Below are 22,478 nucleotides of genomic sequence, written 5' to 3' on the forward strand. Positions count from 1 at the left end.
GACGTCAGAGGAAGCCTGCACCTTATTAGTTGACGCAGAGAAGGCTTTTGATAAAGTCCTCTGGAGCCATCTGTTCTACACTCTGGAGCGATTCAGGATAACGGGACCCTTCTTGCGAGCACTAAATACAATATACTCAGCCCTGGGTGGGTGGAACAAGGCAGGGGTGTCCACTATCCCCCCTTCTCTTCGATATGGCACTAGAACCACTGGCAGATAAAATTAGGCGCAACACCAAAGGTCTCACGATAGGAGATGAAACCCTACATTTGTCACTTTTTGCAGATGACATGGTATTGTATATTCAAGATCCCAGAGTGAATGTTCCACTGCTAATGGGTAACATTACAGAGTTGGCCACATTTCAGGGTACAAGGTTAACAGACAAAACGGAGCTTATTTGGTTGTCGCATGCCAATGATATACCCGACTTGCATTATGGTTTTAGGCCAGCAGAGAAAACCATCTGGGAATTAAACTGTCCTGTAATCCAGTAATGCAATTACAGTTTTGAGAACTACAAAACCAAGAATATGTGATAATATCCTCTAGATAGAAAAAATGCCAAATATAATATTGCAAAAACCTCTGGGAGAGCATGACATTGGTTTGGATTATAATGTATCTTAAATAGAAAACTACTTTTAAACAGAACTTTTCTTAAAAAGCACTTTATGTAAAAATCCTATTTAAAAAAGAAAAAAAGATTGGATTTAAAATAAATGCTCTATATCAATATTTCATTTTCATTTAAAATTTGTATCTCTCTCTTTCAATTAAAATAACATAATTTGTAGTGATCTGGATAACAACCACGGATAGTAATGAATTTGGCTGAAAATTGGCTAATGTCAAAAGATATAATCATGTGAAAACAGCGTTTAAAGGGACAGTAAACACCTTGTAATATGACATAGTTGTCTTCTTATATATTAATATATCAGCCAAATCCAAACAGTTTTACAACAAATTAACATCTTGTTTGCTAGAATTATTCTTCAATAGCCAAATACCACCCACCACTTGCCTTATTAGGATTAGCAAATCTGGGCTTGTGTCTGCAGACAAGGCTAGCCATGGTAATGATACTAGTATACAGCACATTGGTTTGATGTTCGTATTTGTTAAATCCAATTAGAGACATGTATTAGCAGGTTAGCCACGAGATGTCTGCAAATTTTCTTTTATGATTCAGATAGAACATACAATTTCAAACAACTTTCCAATTGAATTCTATTATCAAATTTTCTTCATTCTCTTGTTATCCATTGCTGAAGGGACAGCATTGCACTACTGACAGGAAGCTGAAAATATCTATTTAGCCAATCACAAGAGACAAATGTGTGCAGGCACCAATTGGCAGCAACTCCCACTAGTGTATGATATGTGCATATTAATTTTTTAACAAGGGATACTAAGAGAATGAAGCACATTGGAAAATAGAAGTGAATTTAAAAAAGTGTCTTAAAATGAAATGCTCTATCTGAATCATGAAAGATTAATTTTGACTTTCCTATCCCTTTAACTTCCCTCTCGCCTGAGAGATTCTCTATCCAAGAAAGTATTATTACTTTCTGAGGGAAGCAGTTCCCATCTCCTTGGAACTTCAAGGTTCCGCATTTTTATTATAGAATTCAGTGAGTTCTGCCCCTGTGAAGTCTGTACAAAGTTGAAGCTAAAGAGTTTTTTGAGAATCAGGCCCTTCTGCTGGCTTTCTACAATTTCTAATAGAAAACAGGGAGGTGTAGAATCCCCAATGTACATTATAAAAAATAAAAAATAAATCACACAAACAGTATCTGCTTATGAAAAAAAAATAGCAGTATTTCAGCCATTGGTATAGATATCTACAGTTATTCCCATTTTCTAGTCAATCACACATAAAGGGAACTTAACCAGACCCCTTACTGTCGTTCTGACTTTAAAGTCAGAGGCACGCTTTCGATCTCCTATAAACCTCTCCATTTATACCACTCTAAGAATCTTCCTTCATACACTAATAACTGTAAAGCGGTACTTCAAACACAAGTACCTATCAGAGATTGGGCTATCATATTTAACAACATGAGTAAAACAACCTCATCTATCAGTGTCACGGAAATGAATATATAATTTCTGTGCCGCTGATACATAACACCATCTAGATTAGCCACAATTTACCAGGGAGTATCAGCAGATTGCTGGAGGAATTGTGGGAAAAGAGTAGACTTCCTACATATATGGTGGTCCTGCACGGAATTAACTCCTACTGGATAAGAATACTAACAGAAGTAGAGAAAGTGATAGGTATAAATCTAGAGGCAGATCTTGTGGTCATATTGTTAAATAAAATCCCTAAAAGTACCATGCAAATTCAGGCGCTACTTGTTATGCACTATGATAAACGGTGCCAAACGTCTGATCCAAAAGTATTGGAAACAATCTACTATTCCTACTATAACTGAATGGCACTTTGTTTCATCCACATTGCGCCTGGACAGATACCATTTTACTCTTCGAAAACAAATAGATGATTACCATTCTATATTATTTATATGGGAAGAGTATAGTACACCACACTAGATAAGTCCCTTAAAGTGATAGTAAATCCTAGCGTTTGTGAAACGCTAGGATTTAACAGTGGAACAAATAAAGGGGACTTTCAGTCATGAAGTATAAAGTACTTCATGCTGAAAGTTCCTTTATTTGTCTGAAGTGTTCGCCGCACTGAGCTCCACAGGCAGCCCACAACAGAACACTATTTTGCTATAAGGTGATCATAGCCAATAACGTGCTAGCTATCCGGCATGGTGCCTGCTGGCCCGCACGGCTATTAGCTAAGAGGTGGAAATGTCACCTCACAGCAGAATAGCGTTCTGTCGTGGGCTGCCCAAGGAGCTCATTGCGGTGAACGCTTCATACAAACAAAGGAACTTTCAGCATGAAGTCGTTTATACTTCATGACTGAAAGTCACTTTTATTTTTTCCCATGGTAAATCCTAGCGTTTCACAAACGCTACGATTTACGATGACTTTAACTTACTAATCTGAGGGTTCTTCAAACTTTGTTCCCCAAGACCCAATGCCATAATACCACATACTTTTGCGACCCTATTTTTATGCTTGGTCTGAGATAATATACAGCAAGAGAACTGCAATTTTTGGCAAAGTGACTAACGTGTGTGTATTTTATTCCTGATTGTAGTCAAACTTGAAAGTGTTGTAAAAGGTTAAATACACCCTCATACAGCACACACTTCTACAGCACACATACACCATACACACTAATACAACAGACACACACCACACACTCTCATACACCAGACACTCATACAACATACACACACCACACACCCAAAATAACACAAACATTCAAACAGCACACATACCACACACTCTCATACAACAAACACACCACACACACCACACTCCAAATAGCACACACATTCAAATAGCAAACACATACCACGCACCCCAAATAACACATACTTTCAAATAGCACACATACCCCACACACACACTCATAACATACCCACACACCCCCATATAACAAACATATTCAAATAGAACACATACCACACACACAATTTCAAATAACACAAACACACACCCCAAATAACACACACATTAAAATAACACACATACCACACACACACCAAATAACACACACATACCACACAAACACAAAAACACACACATTAAAGTAGCACACATACCACACACACACACACTTACATAAAAAACGCACACCCACACTTACATAAACACACACACACCAGAAACAGGTCGCGACCCAGTAATGGGTCCCGACCCGTAGTTTGAAGAACCCTGATCTAGTTAATATTTGGGTATAGTGTTTCTTATTAACCAACCTCTCATTTTATACTTCTTCTTGACCACTAAAATACCTGACTATTGCAATTATTCTACTATATACAGTATATTGTGATAATTGCAATTTCATATATAAAGCTATTATATCTGTAACTGTTATTGTAACAGCGACTCTAATGGGGGTTTTTTGTAGTATTTTCTATATTACTTTGAAAATCTCAATAAAAATAAATAAATAGTGCTGGAATTTGTTTTAAAAAAATCTAAAAAGAGAGCTTGCACAAAACAAAGGCATGGCACTGAAGCAGTTAAAACAGGTGACAAAGGAAACAAACAGCATGACTGTATCCACCCTAGATAACACCAGTCTTGATGCAGATAGGGGAACTCCCACAGGAAGATTAGGGCTACCATAAACACAATTCTGTGCCAAGGCTACATGCATGTATTTAAAGAGACTTGACCCCATAATTTTTCTCTCATGATTCAGACAGGACATACAATTTAAATTAAAAAAAAATCCAATTCCCTTCTATTATCATATTTGCTTCGTTCTTGTGTTATTCTTTGTTAAAGGGATATGAAACCCAATTTTGTTATTTCATGATTCGGATAGAGCGTGCAATTTTAAGCAACTTTCTAATTTACTCCTATTATCAATTTTTCTTCGTTCTCTTGGTATATTTATTTGAAAAGCAGGAATGTAAAGCTTAGGAGCCGGCCCATTTTTGGTTCAGACATGGGTAGCGCTTGCCGATTGGTGGCTGATAAAATAATAAAAATCCTAAAAAATAAAAAAGTCTACTTTGTTTTATTCTGACTCAAATAGTACTGCCTGCGACAGAAAATATTGCCTGTAGTGTACAGTAAAATTCTTAATCATTAAAATGATTCAGCAACTGAACATCATGCAGTACTTTGTAATGTCGTCCAACATAAAAATATCATTTTCCACCAAATTGATTAGTATTTAGCGTTTCTTTGACAAATGATTCAGGAAAACATTCACAGCCTTCAAAATGTAATTTACTAGCCTAAAAAAATTAAACAATTTATTTTAACAAATGTAATGGATTTCTGGTATTGTAATTCTTCTGTGAAAAGATTAAAAGTACAGCACATTAAAACTGACCTAGAACGTGCTTATAGTTCTATAACGCATTTAAAAGGACGTTTATGTATAGCTTTAATTAAAAAAAAATGTGCTTGTCCCATGCACTCTAGAAAACCCAAAAAGCAAATGATGTGCCTAGGTTTTGTTCAAAATTATGCAATTAGTCAAAGCTAGCGACTTCTTTGCAGCATTAAAAAAAAAAAATTATTTGCATAAATGTTTTGTAGATGATCTATTTATAAAGCCCATAAAGTTTGTTTTTTAAAAAAAAATGTATAATTTTGCTTATTTTTAAAGAACATTGCTCTGATTTTCAGACTCCTAACCAAGCCCCAAAGTTTTATTTGAATACCGTCAGCTACCTTCTCCAGCTTGCTCCTGTTTGTGTAAAGGGTCTTTTCATATAAAAGAAGGGGGAGGGGGGGGGGGGAGTGTCTTATTTACCACTTGCAGTGGATTTTCCAACTGCCTTTTCAACAGAGCTAAACTGAAAGCTTCCAAGTACGTTTTTAAACCATTTTATACTGGATTTTTATATCAGTATCTGTGCATCTTATTCTTTATAGTAGTGTCTATTACATGCAGTTATATGAAAATTAGTGTATACTGTCCCTTTAAGTTGTCTGTGTTATCCGTTATCCTGAGGCATAAACACACATAAAATAGCATTGGGCTTGACAAACAGCTCCTAAAATATAACGGTGGACAATTATACATTCAACTGTTCCAAAATTAATATTGCTAATATTCAGGAAGAATAGACTATTAATTTTTATTAGACACTTTTATGTAAGTATGAAGACATACATTAAATTATTTTTATATATATATATTTATATTTTATTTTTTTTTCTCCTCGTTTGAAAGAAGGCACTCACTGGTCTTAGACAAAACAATTTTTAATTCATCCAATAAATATCAAAAGCAAGTTCATCCATAACGTTTCAGTGTCGTTATGACACCTTTGTCAAATGATCTTCCAATATCAATATCACAGAATCATCATGTCCCCAAAGTAGAAAAAATTGCGTTTGCAACATCTGGCAGTAGTTGCAAACAACTCTTTATACAATGTTATACATAGCTGACAAGCACTGATGCCATAGACCTGTACATATTCCTAAGCTCCTATAAGCCTACCTAGGTTTAGTCTTCAATAAACAATACCAAGAGTACAAAGCAAATTTGATAATAGAAGTTAGTTGAAAAGTTGCATGCTCTGTCGGAATTGTGACGGTTTAATTTGCTTTCCCTTTGTAACCGTTTAATTTGCTTTCCCTTTAAGTGATGTTAAATTTTTAATTTGTGATTTAGATAGCTTAACCCTTTGATGACAGGGTTAATTTGTCTACATCGGAACAACGTTCCGATGTAAGCAAATTGAAATCCCGCGATCGTGCACGTGATCACAAGATTTCAATGATGAGATCAGGTCGGGGGGGCATCCCTATGTTGCTAGGCACACCCACCATGACCCGATCGCATACTTGAAGCACCGTTGGTTTCAGAACAGCTAAACAGCTAGGATGTTCCCTGCTGTCCTAATGGCACTAAAGCTCAGCACAGTTAGGACACAATGGAACAGCTTAACGGCGTTAAAAAGTTAAGTAATATTTATAAATAACAGAAAATTTTATTTTATTGCAAAGTATTGCACTGCTCCCACCTGGCTACTTCATAATGCCTCCCAGCTGGCAACATTTTCTGTGGAGAACAGTCACTGTATCTAACCCCATCAACCAGGCTCACCTGATTAAAACTGCAATAATTAAAGGAAGCAAACAGCTTTAAAAAAAATGTATGTGAGACCAGGTAATGCTCACCAGGAATAAAGAGTTTGTATTGCTGCACAAGTATTACTTGAAATAGACTACACCACTTGTGTATACTGACACCAATGTTTGATTTACTAGAAACTGAAGTATTAATCAATTATACTTATTACTGGCAGCCAAGTGCTTAAATCCTTGTTAAGTGTTGCTATGACAAACAAGATGTGACATTGTTGCTATTTTTTTTTTTATATTTTGTACAAAATATAAAATCATATACATGCCCCAAAAAAATCTGGTTCCAAATTTTTGGGTTGGCTCACCGATTTGAAACATATTTTAAAGCCCTTGGTTTAAAGGGATACTGAACTCAATTTTTTTATTTCATGATTCAGATACAGTATGCAAGCAACTTTCTCATTCATTCCTGTTATCAATTTTTCGTCGTTCTCTTAGTATTTTTAATTTAAAAAGCAGGAATTTAAGCTTACGAGCCGGTTCATCTTTGGTATCCTATAAAGCTAAACAGCAATAGACTTCTAGAAAGTTCATATACTGTGTAGAACCTTCTCGGTCTCAGAGTTTTTAGCATCTACTAATACAACTCCATGCTACATCTTTCTACCTCCTTTTATTTCTTACTACTTTACTACAAAATGTGAGAAGGTCCAGATTCCTCCAGAACTCCTACTTTAGGCCAGGCACTTTCACAAACTCCTGAACCCAAAATTATATGCAAGCTCCAGCAACTTCTTTATGCCAGCTGCTTGAACACTATATGGCAACTAGATGCAACAATACAGTCATAAGACCAGTTGAATGTTCCTAGCATACCCTCGCTCAATATGCCGTCAGTCAGTGAAGCACGGTCATGTGTAAAGCATTAGAGGAAGAGGAGGCAATACCTGTCTGCAAAAAAGACATGGCCAGCAGACATTAAAACTCTGTATCAGAAGCAGGTTGTTGTAATGCTAGCATATTACTACACCCTAAGGGTTAATTTTGATATCTTAAGCCCAAAGAACTGTGTCTCTCCTCTCTCTGTCAGATACTTTGCTACCAACACTGCCACAAAGCTATTCACAGAGTTAAATTCACTATGCATCAACCCAGAAATGCCATGGCAGGCTGTATGTTGGTAACAACCACCAAAATGTGGGAGCTTCATTGCAGTGGAGATGGGAAGGTGGGGTTCAGACTCTTCACTGAGGAACAAATCTCAATAAATTACCCACACAACAGGTAATCATTTTTACCAACCATTGCAATCTGGTGCCCAGTATCTGTTAAAGGGACAGTATACACTCATTTTCATATAACTGCATGTAATAGGCACTACTATAAAGAATAAGATGCACAGATACTGATATAAAAATCCAGTATAAAACTGTTTAAAAACTTACTTAGAAGCTGTCAGTTTGGCTCTGTTGAAAAGGTAGCTGGAAAGCCCACTGCAAGTGGCAAATAAGACACTCCCCCCTCCCCCTTCTTTTGCATATGAAAAGACCCTTTACACAAACAGGAGCAAGCTGGAGTAGGTATACGTCAGTATTCTCATAAAACTTTGGGGCTTGGTTAGGAGTTTGAAAATCAGAGCAATGTTATTTAAAAATAAGTAAAACTATACATTTTTAAAAAAAAAACTTTATGGGCTATATAAATAGATCATCTACAAAACATTTATGCAAAGAAAAAATGAGTGTATAATGTCCCTTTAATCCCACGGTTCATGTGTGCAGACTGAGCTTTATGCTTTCATGGCCTCTCACAATGTTAACCCAAGGCAGACGTGTGGAGAAGTTTGTCCCCTGTTGCACGGCTATCCAGAGCAGATATCAATTTGCACCACATGCCCTACCGGTGATGGGCTTCTATTACAAGTGGTGCTGGTATCAGCAATAGTCTACATTACTTCTCACAGAAGAATATCACCACCACCCTTGTAAACAGCACCAAATGCCCCACCAGTGCTGGGCTTCTGGTCTGTAAATAACAAAAGCATTGGGTTAAGTTTATCCTGCGGCCTACCCTGCATACTACACAGGTATTTGCCTACCAAGCACCCTACCTGCACACTCCACAGGTGTTGGGTTTTAAAGCAGCTTACCTTGCACGCCCCACAGGTGTTGGGTTAGCAAGCCCCCTACCCTGCATGGCCCACAGACGTTGGGTTACAAAGGTTAAAGGGACACTAAACCCAAAATTTTTATTGAATGATTTAGATAGAGCATGCAATTTTAAGCAACTTTCTAATTTACTCCTATTATCAAATTATCTTCGTCTTTATTTAAAAAGCAGGAATGTGATGCATAAGAGCCAGCCCATTTTTGGTTGACAACCCTGGGTTATGCTTGCTTATTGGAGGGTAAATGAAAGCATCAAATAAGCAAGCGCTATCCATAGTGCTGAACCTAAAATGGGCTGGCTGCTAAGATTTACATTTCTGCTTTTAAAATAAAGATAGCAAGAGAACGAAGAAAAATTGATAATAGGAGTAAATTAGAAAGTAGCTTAAAATTGTATGCTTTATCTGAATCATGAAAGAAAAAATTTGGGTTCAGTGTCCCACTCCCTTTAACCAAGCAATCTATCCTGCATGACCCAAGGGCAATGGGTTACCAAGCAAAATACCCTGCATGACCCATATTAGAAAACCAGACTGCATTCCCTGTACACCCCGCAGTTGTTGGGTTACCAAGCAACCAACCTTGCACACCCCATGGGCTGTACCTTACTAACTTACCAACCCTGCACGCCCCCCAGGCTGTGCATTACCAAGCAGCCAGTCCTGCAAAGCCCCCCAGGCTGTGCTTTACCAAGCAGCCAACTCTGCAAAGCTCCCCGGGCTGTGCATTACCAAGCAGCCAACCCTGCAAAGCCTAAAGGCATTGCATTACCAAGCAGCCTACCTTGCACATCAGATATTGAATACAGCCTGGCATACATGTCCTCCAGGCTTGAGTTGCAAGTGGCCTATACTGCTAATACTGCAACACAGGTTCCAATACAACCTATCCAGCACCCTCCAGACATTGGGTTACCAAGTAGTCTACCCTCCATGCCCCACAGGCCTCGGGTTGTAAAGTAACCAAAGCTGCACATCCTGCAGGCCAGGCATTGCAATGTAGCCTACCTTGTATGCCCTACAGGTGTTGGGTTACCAAGTAATCTATGTTGCCTGGATTACAGGCCTTGGGTTGCAAGCCACGCTTTACTGCATGTCCCAAAGGTCTTGGGTTGTAACACAGACTACGCTTCATGCCCAACAAGCTATGGTATACAACACAGCCTTTGCTTCATGCCTTACAGTTCTTTGTCACCAAGTGGCCTATGCTTTCTGGCCAGCAGCCCTTGGGTTACTCTGCAGCAACCCTGGATGCCCAACAAGTATTGGTTAATTCATGGGGTTACCCCATAGCATAGTCTGCATGCCCAGTAGGTGATGGTTTACCCCCTAGTACATAATGCATTTTCCAAAGGTTTTGGAGTACTCATTCATTGTAATGCCTATATACCCTACACCACATGCACTGTGTTACTCCAAAGCGTTTACTGCATACCTCTCATGTGTTTAAATTCCAATGCTTCAAGCTTTAAAGAAGTTTGGCTACCCCAAAGCCCTATGTGAATCACATAAATTGGATAAATTCGGCGACTACACCATATGCAATATAACAGTTGTGATTCCCCCATTTATAACATAACTATCATCTGTCTCTGATGACAAAGTAAGTATCAAAATATAATCCTCCTCAATAGAATTACTGTTGTGCATCACGGGCCCTGTGTTCTATAACCCTACTCTCCCATTCACCTCAGAGACTTACAGTTTCTGCACCGGTTCCTCTACCACCACCGGCGCCGCCGGCACTTGCTGCTGCTGGAAAGACTTGAGAGATTCAAACGCCCTCATTAGCTTCTCCATGGTGGCCATATTATCTCAGCGCATCCAAACCATAAACAAAACACGGGCCAGGTCAGGCGTAAAACTCCTTGTGAGACTCAACAGCAAGATCACAACACTGACACCAGCTTCCACCTCAGTTCCAGGAACCATCCGCAGCCAAACGCCATAACCGACCGCCAATACAGAGAGGAAGCGCGGTCAATGACAGCTCCAGGCCCAATCTAACCCGCTATACCTCTTCCAGCCAATAGCAGAAGCGAGAGCGCAGGCATGACAGGAGACTACACCAAACAGGAGAAAGAAGAGTTTGACAGGGAGAAAATTGTGATTGGCCAGCAGAGAAAAGAGGCGGAGTTATCGCCTGGGCAATAAGACGATATATATGTGCGTGACAGGGGCTCCAGTTGAGTTTACAGCTGCAGGATGAGCCACACGTGCACGGTCGTACACAGGAGGGTGATACCATTTGTTGTGACGTTACACCGGATTATACGGAACAACCGGATTGCTTGTTTTGTTTATAATTTCTATTTGTGAATATATGACTTCGTTTGCATGATTCCTTTTTAAGTCTACGGGATATATATTATTCCGTTTGTGTTCTTTTTCAGTGTGTTTCTAATATTCGTATACGTTTATATGTATAAATCGGTGAACGCGGAGAATGTACACAATATGACAATAATATAACGCCATGTGTTCTAGGTATTCATGTTCTGTGGTTGGCTTGGGTCTGGTCCGTCTGGAGGATTTTGCAGGACATCTGCGCGTTTACTTCCGGGATGATCTAATACTGCGTAAGAAAATATGTTTTGGTAAAATCTGAGTTTAGCATCTAAATGATTTTCTCGGCCATATGAGATTATTTGGTATGGGAGTTGGCAATAACACTGCAGTGTTTGTGTCTCCAGGAACAAAAAGGGAGCCATATTTTGGGGTGTAAAATCCCTGTTTTCCCCATAGACTTTGCTCAGCCAGCTCTAATCACCAACATGGGTACATTGTATAAAAAAAAACAGCCTACATATTTATATACAGTTCTGCAGGTTTTTATACATTTGTAACAGTTAACTGTACAGACTTAAAGGGACACTAACCCCACATTTTTTCTTTCATGATTCAGACAGAGCATGCAATTTTAACCCCTTAACGACCGACGACGTATGCCATACGTCCTCAAAAAAAAAAGCACTTAACGACCGAGGACGTATGGCATACGTCGTCGGTTTAACAGAGCACTGGAAGCGATCGAAATCGCTTCCAGCTGCTCTAACAGTATTGCAGGCTTGCCTTGATGTCTAGGCATCCTGCAATACTGTTCCCGAGTGCCGGGACCGGATTGATCACTCCCCCACGAGTGATCACTTCCGGTTTCGCTCCATGTGGAGCCCGGCAGTGTTTCAGAGCATCGGAAGCGATCGGACACGCTTCCGATGCTCTGCTTGTGTGCTACGTGCCTCGGTGGGTCGAGGCACTTAGTTAGTTATAAAATGAAGGTAAAAAATAAAAAAAAAAAACGTTTAAAATATAAAAAAAGCCCTAAATAGCCCCCCCCCTTCACTAGGCATCCAAGATGGCGATGCCCAGTGCATCATGGGGCCTCTGGGGGTGTCCCTAGCCTGCATCATCATAGGGGCAAGCTAGGGTCACCCAATCTGAGCCTCCCACCCTAAAAAAAATAATAATAATAAAATACCCCATTTGTCTGATCATGTCAATATTTGTAAATATTGACTATGATCAGTGTGGATCTCCCTCCCTCTCCTCACTTGCCATTTTGTTGGAGAGAGAGAGAGACCTGTATTTAGCAGAGAGAGAGATTTATTTCTTTTATTTGTTAAAAAATATAGAACCAAAGGCTCTTTTCAGAGCCATTAACCCCTAGCTTGCCAGTGATCACTATATATCACTGGCAGTAACATAGGTGCACTTTTTTTTTGCTGCATTTTGCTGTCTGCATTTTTTTAGGGGTTAATTTTGTTGTAATTTTTTAAAAACCCAAAGGCTCTTTTCAGAAACATTTAGTTAATTTAATTTTCAGAGCCATTAACCCCTAGCTTGCCAGTGATCACTATAAATCACTGGCAGTTGCATAGCTGTACTTTTTTGCTGTCTGCATTTTTTTAGGGGTTAATTTTGTTGTTGTAATTTTTTAAAAACCCAAAGGCTCTTTTCAGAAACATTTAGTTAATTTTCAGAGCCATTAACCCCTAGCTTGCCAGTGATCGCTATAAATCACTGGCAGTTGCATAGCTGTACTTTTTTGCTGTCTGTGCATTTTTTTAGGGGTTAATTTTGTTGTAATTTTTTAAAAACCCAAAGGCTCTTTTCAGAAACATTTAGTTAATTTAATTTAATTTTCAGAGCCATTAACCTCTAGCTTGCCAGTGATCGCTATAAATCACTGGCAGTAGCATAGCTGTACTTTTTTGCTAATTAATTTAGTTAATTTAATTTTTTTTAGTAATTGTTTTCTGTGACAGATACAAAAATGTCACAGAAAAGATATAGTGCTGAGGAGGCGTATGCCATCCTTGCGTCAGTCAGATGCCTCTATTTCTGACTCAGACCCCAATTTTGACCCTGCCATGTGCTCAGATACATCACTAGATGCAGTCTCAACTGATAGTGATGTATCTGTGGCTGCTAGCCCCCCTGCCAGCCCCCCTGCTAGCCCCCCTGCCAGAAGGAGGCGTGTTGCTGCCATTGCTGCTGAAGAGTGGGTAACGCCTCATCTCCAGAGGCCAGATATCCCACCCTTCACAGCAAATGCTGGCATAAATATAGATGTGGCAGGTTTTAGCCCCCAGCAGTTTCTGGAAGTGTTTCTGGGCGATGATATATTGGGGAACATTGTCGCCCAAACTAATTTATATGCCCATCAGTTCCGTGCTGCAAAGCCTGGAACATATTTGGCAAAGCAGCAATGGGCCCCCATCAATGTGCCATAATTCAAAAAATTCTGGGCATTGACTATGCTGATGGGCATCATAAAGAAACCCTCCATTCGCTCCTACTGGAGTACTAGCCCCATCTGCTCTACCCCCATTTTCTCCCAGACTATGTCGAGGAAGAGGTATGAAATGATTCTGCATTTCATGCACTTCAGCGACAACAGCCTGTGCCCCCCTAGGGAGCATCCCCAATTTGACAGGCTGTATAAAATCCGCCCCCTGATAACCCACTTTTCTGCCAGGTTTGCAGAGGCTTATACACCTGGAAGGAATATATGCGTTGATGAATCCCTAATGAAGTATAAGGGAAGGCTGGGATTCAAGCAGTATATTCCTTCCAAACGCTCCAGATATGGGGTAAAGGTGTATAAGCTCTGTGACAGCGAGACTGGGGTATACTCAGGCCTTCCGGGTGTATGAGGGAAAGGATAGCCACCTTGACCCTCCAGGTTGCCCAGAACATATGGGAACCACTGGCAAGATTGTCTGGGACCTGATATTACCCCTAATGAACAAAGGGTATCACTTGTACTTAGACAATTTTTATACAAGTGTCCTTTTGTTCAAGCTACTGTATTGCTTTGATACAGTAGCTTGCGGTACAATTAAAAAGAACCGCGCAGGTTTCCCAGGACAGCTTGTACGCACCCGGCTACGAAGGGGGGAGACCTCAGCTCTGCGCCAAGAGGAGCTGTTGGCACTGAAGTACAGAGACAAGAAGGATGTATACCTTCTTACCACCATCCACACAGAGAGGACGGTGGCGGTTTCTGTACGTGGCAGAGCTGAGATCATAAGGAAGCCAGTGTGCATCAAGTCTTATAACCGGCATATGGGTGGGGTTGATCTGGCTGATCAGCTGCTGCAGCCCTACCTAATTATGCGGAAGACAAGGGCCTGGTACAAAAAGGTTGCAATTTACCTAATGCAGATTGCAACCCACAACGCTTTTTTGTTGTTCAAAAAAGCAAACCCCAGAGTTAAAAAGACTTTTTTACAGTTTCAGCTCCAGATTATTACGGGGATTTTGTACCATGATGCACCTGCTCCCCGGGCGGTGATGGGAGAGAGCAGAGTTGGGGCTACCCATTTTATTTTTAAAATCCCCCCTACTGCCACAAAGCAGAAACCACAAAAAAATGCAGAGTCTGTACCAAGAGGGGGAAGAGAAGGGACACCATATATTACTGTCCTGATTGCCCTGGACAGCCTGCACTCTGCATTGGGGACTGCTTCAAGCGGTACCATAAAATGGTCAATTTTTAAAAAAATAAATACATTTGCTTATATATATATATATATATATATATATATATATATATATATATATATATATATATATATATATATATATATATATATATATATATATATATATATATATATATATATATATATATATATATAATTTTTTTTTTTTTGGTTATGTTTACAGTTAGATGTTTTTTTGTTTTTTTTACTTTTACTGTGCCAGATTTTTACATTTCACTACTCTATTTTTTTCTAAAATTGTGCCTGTTTTTTTTTAACCAAAACCCCTGTCAAACCTATGCATGGGGGACATAGGTGTTCTCAGGGTGCCTTGCAGAAAACAACCTGAAGTATGTTTTTGTAATAACTTACAACAGTCTCTCCTAAATTATAGTCAAAAAGCAATGTGTCTGTAAAAATGAAAATTGAAAAATTACCACCATACACTTTCTCCAATTTTTTGGGCTAAAACGGTTGCTTCAAAGGCATCAAAGCACACCATATACAATACCTTGGGGTGTCAACATTTAAAAAATATACACTTTGAATGCAATAAATAAAAGTGGGGTATGCGATAGGCCCCAAACTAAAGATAGGCCTATCAGAAGAAATACTCTCATTTTTAATAACTAAAATCACAAGTCATAAAATTGTAACATAACCTTCCCAAAATCCTGGCAAACCTATGCATGGGGGGCATAGGTGTACTCAGGGTGCCTTGCAGAAAACAACCTGAAGTATTCTTTTGCAATAACTTACAACTGTCTCTCCTAAATCATAGTAAAAAAGCAATGTGTCTGTAAAAATGAAAATTGAAAAATTACCACCATATACTTTCTCCAATTTTTTGGGCTAAAACGGTTGCATCAAAGTCATCAAACCACTCCATGTATAATACCTTGGGGGGTCAACTTTTTAAATATAATCACATTTATGGAAAACAAATAAATTGGGGTATGTTAAAAGACCCCCAAAAAAGACGATAGGCAAAGAAAATATGTTAAATGTGAAAAAAAATCACACACATGTCAGACATTTGGCATTGCACCGCCCAAACAAGCCACCAAACCTATGCATAGGTGGTATCACTGAACTCAGGAGATGTTGGTGACCACATATTGGTGTCTTCTTTGGTAGTAACACATAACAGGAGCTGTGAATCCATGTCTAAAGTACAATGTATGTGAAAAATAACACAAAGAAATGAATGCCCAATAGTTTGACAAAGACTAGTGGTTGAATTAGTGTATGGAAAGTGTTAAAACACCTGCATTTGAAATACCCTAGGATGTCTACTTTTCAAAAATATATGGTTTTATGGGGGTAAATTACATTGGCCGGCTTCAGAAATGTCTTAAATAGAACATGGGTGCATGGGATGTGAAAATGGGAAGTGTAAAACATGGAATGCGCTTCCTAAAAATAAGGCCTTCTAGCCCCCAGAGAACCCAACACACCTATACATGGGTGGTATCACTGTACTCAGGAGATGTTGTTGAACACATATTGAGGTGTTTTTTGGCAGTAACACATAACAGGAACTGAGAATCCATGCCTAAAGTACAATGTGTGTGAAAAATAACACAAAAAAATGACTACCCAAAAGTTTGACAAAGACTGGTGGTTGAATTAGTGCATGGAAAGTGTTAAAATACCAGCATTTGAAATACCCTAGGGTGTCTACTTTTCAAAAATATATGGTTTGATGGGGGTAAATTCCATTGGCCAGCTTCAGAAATGTCCCAAATAGGACATGGGTGCATGATGACCGATGTGAAAATTCCAAGTTGAAAAACTGGAATGCGCTTCCTAAAATTAAGGCCTTTTAGCCCCCAGAGAACCCGACACACCTATACATGGGTGGTATCACTGTACTCAGGAGATGTTGTTGAACACATATTGAGGGTTTTTTTGGTAGTAACACATAACAGGAACTGAGAATCCATGCCTAAAGTACAATGTGTGTGAAAAATAACACAAAATAATGACTACCTAAAAGTTTGACAAAGAGTGGTGGTTGAATTAGTGCATGGAAAGTGTTAAAATACAAGCATTTGAAATACCCTAGGGTGTCTACTTTTCAAAAATATATGGTTTGATGGGGGTAAATTCCATTGACCAGCTTCAGAAATGTCCCAAATAGGACATGGGTGCATGATGACCGATGTGAAAATTCTAAGTTGAAAAACTGGAATGCGCTCCCTAAAAATAAGAGCTTTTAGCCCCCCGAGAACCCGACACACCTATACATGGGTGGTATCACTGTACCCAGGAGATGCTGCTGAAGACATATGAGGGTGTTATTTGGCAGTAACCCTTAATATTATCAGTAAATGTATTCTTAAATTGCTATTTTGTCAAAAAATCAAATTATTTTTTTTTTCCCCCCCAAACTTTGGCATAGATTGGTGGTAAAATGGTTGCATGAAACAAGTCAAAATACCCCAAGTTTAATACCTTAGGTTGTCTTCTTTTAAAAAATATATACATTTGAAGGGTTATTCAGGGATTCATGACAGATATTGGTGTTACAATGTAACTATCGCCAATTTTGAAAAAACATGGTTTTGAAATAGCAAAGTGCTACTTGTACTTATTGCCCTATAACTTGCAAAAAAAAGCAAAGAACATGTAAACATTGGGTATTTATAAACTCAGGACAAAATTTAGAAACTGTTTAGCATTGGTATTTTATGGTGGTTGTAGTTGTGTAAGAGATTTTGGGGCTCAAAGTTAGAAAAAGTGCATTTTTTTTCATTTTTTCCTCATATTTTATATATTTTTTTTATAGTAAATTATAAGATATGATGAAAATAATCATATCTTTAGAAAGTCCATTTAATGGCGAGAAAAACAGTATATAATATGTGTGGGTACAGTAAATGAGTAAGAGGAAAATTACAGTTAAACACAAACATCGCAGAAATGCAAAAATAGCCTTGGTCCCAGATGGTCAACAAATTGAAAAGTGGTCTGGTCACTAAGGGGTTAAGCAACTTTCTAATTTACTCCTATTATCACATTTCTTTGTTCTCTTACTATCTTTATTTAAAAAGCAGGAATATGATGCACAGGAACCAGCCCATTTTGGGCTGAAAACCTGGGTTATGCTTGCTTATTGGTGGCTAAATGTAAGCCACCAATAAGCAAGCACTATCCATGGTGCTGAACCTAAAATGGGCTGGCTGCTAAGATTTACATTCCTGGTTTTCAAATAAGAGAGCAAGAGAACAAAAAATATTTATAATGGGAGTAAATTAGAAAGTTTCTTAAATGTTATGCTCTATCCAAATCCATGAAAGAAAAAATGTGGGTTTAGTATCCCTTTAAAGGGATACTAAACCCACATTTATTTATTTATTTTAATGAATCATGGCGTGCAATTCTAAGCAACTTTTTTAATTTACTCTAATTTTTTTTGTTCTCTTGATATCTTTATTTAAAAAGCAGGAATGTAAAGCAGTTTAGCACCCTGGATAGCGCTTGCTTATTGGTGGCTGCATTTACATAAGCAAACATAACCCCGGTTCACAATAAAAGTGCTACTGGGATAGCGCGCTGATTGGAGAACAGTTCAAGCCGTGTTATAGACATGAAAACTTTATACTTATATTGTCACTTTTTAGACAACTAATACAACTTTAAAAAAAAAAAATCTGTTATTCAGTGACTAATCTTTTCTATGAATGCTAAATTCTATCTAGCGTTAGTGTTTAATGTCCCTTTAAACATATCTGTTGCTATATAGCCCCAATATACCCTTTTAAAGCAAAGGTGGGGGGTTGTGTATTTTGTTTTTTCAAAGCTGAGATTGACACCACACACACTACCAGATTCAGTTTACTGGACGCTGATTGGTTAGCAGCAGTTAAAAGATGCGTAGTGTGCATGTACTTCATATGAGTAATATTTTATGAAGTGTAGTAAGTAATTCTGAGTATTTAAAAAAAAATATATATATATAAAATTATTATTATTTATTTTTTTTGTAATTCAGATAAGAGCTTATATTTTACACACCCTTCTAGTTTACTTTTATCTAATTTTCTTCCGACTCTTGGTATCCTTTGTAGAAAAGCATATTTAGGTAGGCTTATCCACATCAGTGCATCACTCAGAGCTCGCTATTTATTAGCTGCACAATTATGCCTATGGTCACTGGCTAACCCAATGTGTTCAACTAGCTCAACGAAGGATGAGAACAGTGTCTGGAACACTATATATGGCAGCAGTTTTACAAGAGCACTATATGGCAGCACTATATTCTGCCATGTAGTGTTCTAGTGTACCTCTTCAACAGTTTAAAAACATAGATATATATATATATATATATATATATATATATATATATATATATATATATATATATATATATATATATATATATATATATATATATATATATATATATATATATATATATATATATATATATATATATATATATATATATATATATATATATATATATATATATATATATATATATATATATATATATATATATATATATATACAGGTAGCCCTCAGTTTACGCCGGGGTTAGGTTCCAGAAGGAATGGTTGTAAATTGAAACCCAGTTTATAATGTAAGTCAATGGGAAGTGAGGGAGTTAGGTTCCAGGCCCCTCTCAAAATTGTCATAAGTAACATCTAATACATTATTTTTAAAGCTTTGAAATGAAGACTTTAAATGCTAAACAGCATTATAAACCTAATAAAATAATCACACAACACAGAATATATAATTAAACTAAGTTAAATGAACAAAAACATTTGCTAAACAGCATTATAAACCTAATAAAATAATCGCACAACAGACTTTACTTGCATTTTTCTGCAAACAGTTCTTTCTATGCATTCTAATCTGGACTGATTTATAGACAGGAAGATCTTGTTCCTTTGAAATCTGCTCGATAGCTCAGGTCTGGTTCAACTGATTAATTTCAGCTTGCTTGGCTTTGCTGCAACACACGCAGACAGCTCAACCTACTGGCTATTTTAATAAATGCACTTCTCAATGCTTTTCAAAAGCAGTCACATGACTGGAAAAAGGTTGTTATTCTGAAACGGTGTAAATTGAACCGTTGTAAACAGAGGGCCACCTGTATAGATATAGATTTTTTGGGGGTTTCATATCCCTGTGATTAAGTCTCTGAATGCTTTATTGCAGTTTTAAAAGAACATTCTAGTTATCAATTTATTTGGGTACAATTTAATGTTATTGTAATTGGTAAAGGTGTTTTTTTTTTTTTTTTGTGTTTAGTTATGTTATGGAAGCAGTTCCAAAAATGAACTGGGTCGGGGGGAGAGCAGCCAACATGTGACATTTCAAAAAGTTACACTAGTCTTCAAGAAGCCAAGGTTGCTGAGTTTAAAATGTTTTACGTGAATTTGCTGGAAACCTTTATGTATTATAATACTGCTGGCATTAATCTAGAGGGGAAAGCTTTAGAGGAACTTATTTTGGGCGTTTTTTTTCTTCGTGTGGTTTGAAAACAACGGAGAATTTTTAGCATTTTTGCTATCACTCCATTTAAACAGAAATAAAGCCTTGTTTTTATGTATGTATGATTTGGGGAAACTCAAAGTATTGATCTAGGCCCATTTTGGTATATTTCCTGCCACCATTTCAACACCAAATGTGATCAAATAATAAAAAACGTGTTTTCTCTAACTTTGGTTTTCTCATAATTATTTACATACTGCTTGTGCAATCATGGCACAAATTGTTAGGGCCATATGTATAAGGAGAGGCGCTAAAAGCACTAGGGGTTAAAATCTAGAGAGTTTTTAAAATAAAAAAAAATAAGTTTAAACTCTCTAGATTTTTTTTTTTTATGTTATAGTGCAATATACAATCATGAGGTATATGTTGAAAAATAATAAATATGAAAAGGTCCCCTAAAGGGTGGAAAGAGGATGAATACTAAGTATGGCTTTAACACTACTCACAATTTAGAGTTTTTTTTCTGGGACCCTCTTTGTTCAGAAATGGTAGATATATATAGCTTTACAATTGCGTTTTTGTAATTAGAAGGCTGCCAATTGCAACTGTGCACCACACTTCTACTATTCCTTGGAGTGAAGGGGTTGATTAAATAGCTTAAAAGGTTAATTTTAGCTTTAGTGTAGAGATCAGCCTGACACTTCCAAACCCTGATCCCTACTTGACCCCTCCCAAACAGCTCTCTTCCCTCCCACTGGTCACCCCCACCTTAGGTACTGGCAGACAGTCTGCCAGTATGAAAATATAAGACTTTTTTTTTTCTTTTTTTTTTTTTTTCTTCTGCTGCGTAGGATCTCCCCCCTCTAACTATTAGCTGCCATCTTAGGTATTGGCAGCTTTCTGCCAGTACCTATAAACCATTTGTCTTTATTTAGTTTATTATTTTCTGTGGTGTAGTGCCCACCTCCCCTTCTCCTGTGATCATTAGGGCACCCCACATCACTTTTTTTTGTTGTGTAGCTGCCACATCCCCCTGGCCTTTTTTTTTTTTTTTTTTTTTTTTTTTTTTTTTTTTCTGTAGTGTAGGGTCCTCCTGCTCCCCTGCCCACCTGTCTCCCTCTGGCACCAACAGAGGATTGTTACAGATGGTGACAGTGTCACCATCCTGTAATGATCACGCATCTGCCCTCATATGGAACTGGAGTGCCAATTACACTCCAGTTCCATATGTGGCAGATGCCTGGAGCTTCAGGAACTCCAGCTCTCGTCTGTAACTTAAACAGTCCAGACCGCTGGAGCTTCCTAAAGCTAAGATGTTTATTTATACATCTTGCAGTAGGATAGGCAAAGTACTGCAAGATGTGTGTTGGACAATACCTATCATTTGGATTCTTGGTACTGCACTAGTCTGCTGCACGGTTTTGACATGGATGAATCTGCAACAGATGTAAGCATAAAATTATTTTTTTTTACTGTACTGGGGGCTTCCAGGATTGCCTCTTTGGCCTTGGGGTTATGGGACATGTTAAAGGTGTTACCGGCTGACAAGATCACTAATAATTATGAGAATCTATTTAAACAAAAACAGATGCTTATGATTTTCAGTCCATCACATTTGCTGAGTATTATCGAGTCAAAAGAATCCATGGGGGGGGGGGGGCGTAGCTAGCTGCCTAAAGGAGCAGAGGTGTTGGCTGTCAGCTCTCTGCTGTATAAGACATAAACTGCTATAACCTTTCCAAACCGGGCTTAAATTTGACCATAGGAAGTCTAACTAGGTGGTCAAGGTGCAAGCATACCTGGACTGGACATTCGGACCTACAAAATAACCCTGTCTTGCCACCGGACCGTCATCTACTACAAGCGGAGAGAAGGATTGCCTCAGGCGCCTGACATATCGCAGCTGCGTGGCCTCAGATCTGACACAGGACCAGTTGAGCTCCGGAGCTGAAGATAAAGCACCAGGGGCCAGCGGCTGTTAGTGCCACATGAGTTCACAGAAGACCGGCCCTGAACAGGGGCGCTGAGGTCCATCTAACCAAGCCTGAAGCGGATGGCCGACTTGCCACTCACCTTTTGGTCTGATAGCCACGCAGCGACAATAGAGGCAAGCTGGTGCGGAGGCTGCAGCTACATCTTTGCGCAGATACCCCCACACGGGAAGCCTGGATACTGATCTGCAACTTTGCAGCTAGTGGCGCGAACGGCCGCCATTTTCA

General features: G+C 38.4%; 1 protein-coding gene and 1 long non-coding RNA gene across 2 annotated transcripts in view; one reads left to right on the forward strand and one right to left on the reverse strand.

Moving 5' to 3' along the window:
- The window catches only part of HTT (huntingtin), a gene marked incomplete in the record, with an annotated part of 1,068,170 nt that extends 1,057,355 nt beyond the window's left edge, over positions 1 to 10,815 (reverse strand). The window contains 1 exon segment of the mRNA XM_053704193.1: positions 10,527 to 10,815. Within this exon segment, the coding sequence (XP_053560168.1) occupies positions 10,527 to 10,633 (107 nt within the window).
- A 226-nt stretch (positions 10,816 to 11,041) lies between these two features.
- On the forward strand, positions 11,042 to 20,379 carry LOC128648285 (uncharacterized). The gene is made up of 2 exons (XR_008400558.1): positions 11,042 to 11,403; positions 20,077 to 20,379. It is a non-coding gene; the product is annotated as an uncharacterized LOC128648285 (long non-coding RNA).
- The last annotated feature ends 2,099 nt before the right edge of the window (positions 20,380 to 22,478 follow it).

The sequence above is a fragment of the Bombina bombina genome, chromosome 2 (assembly GCF_027579735.1).
Source record: "Bombina bombina isolate aBomBom1 chromosome 2, aBomBom1.pri, whole genome shotgun sequence".
Lineage (NCBI taxonomy): Eukaryota > Metazoa > Chordata > Amphibia > Anura > Bombinatoridae > Bombina > Bombina bombina.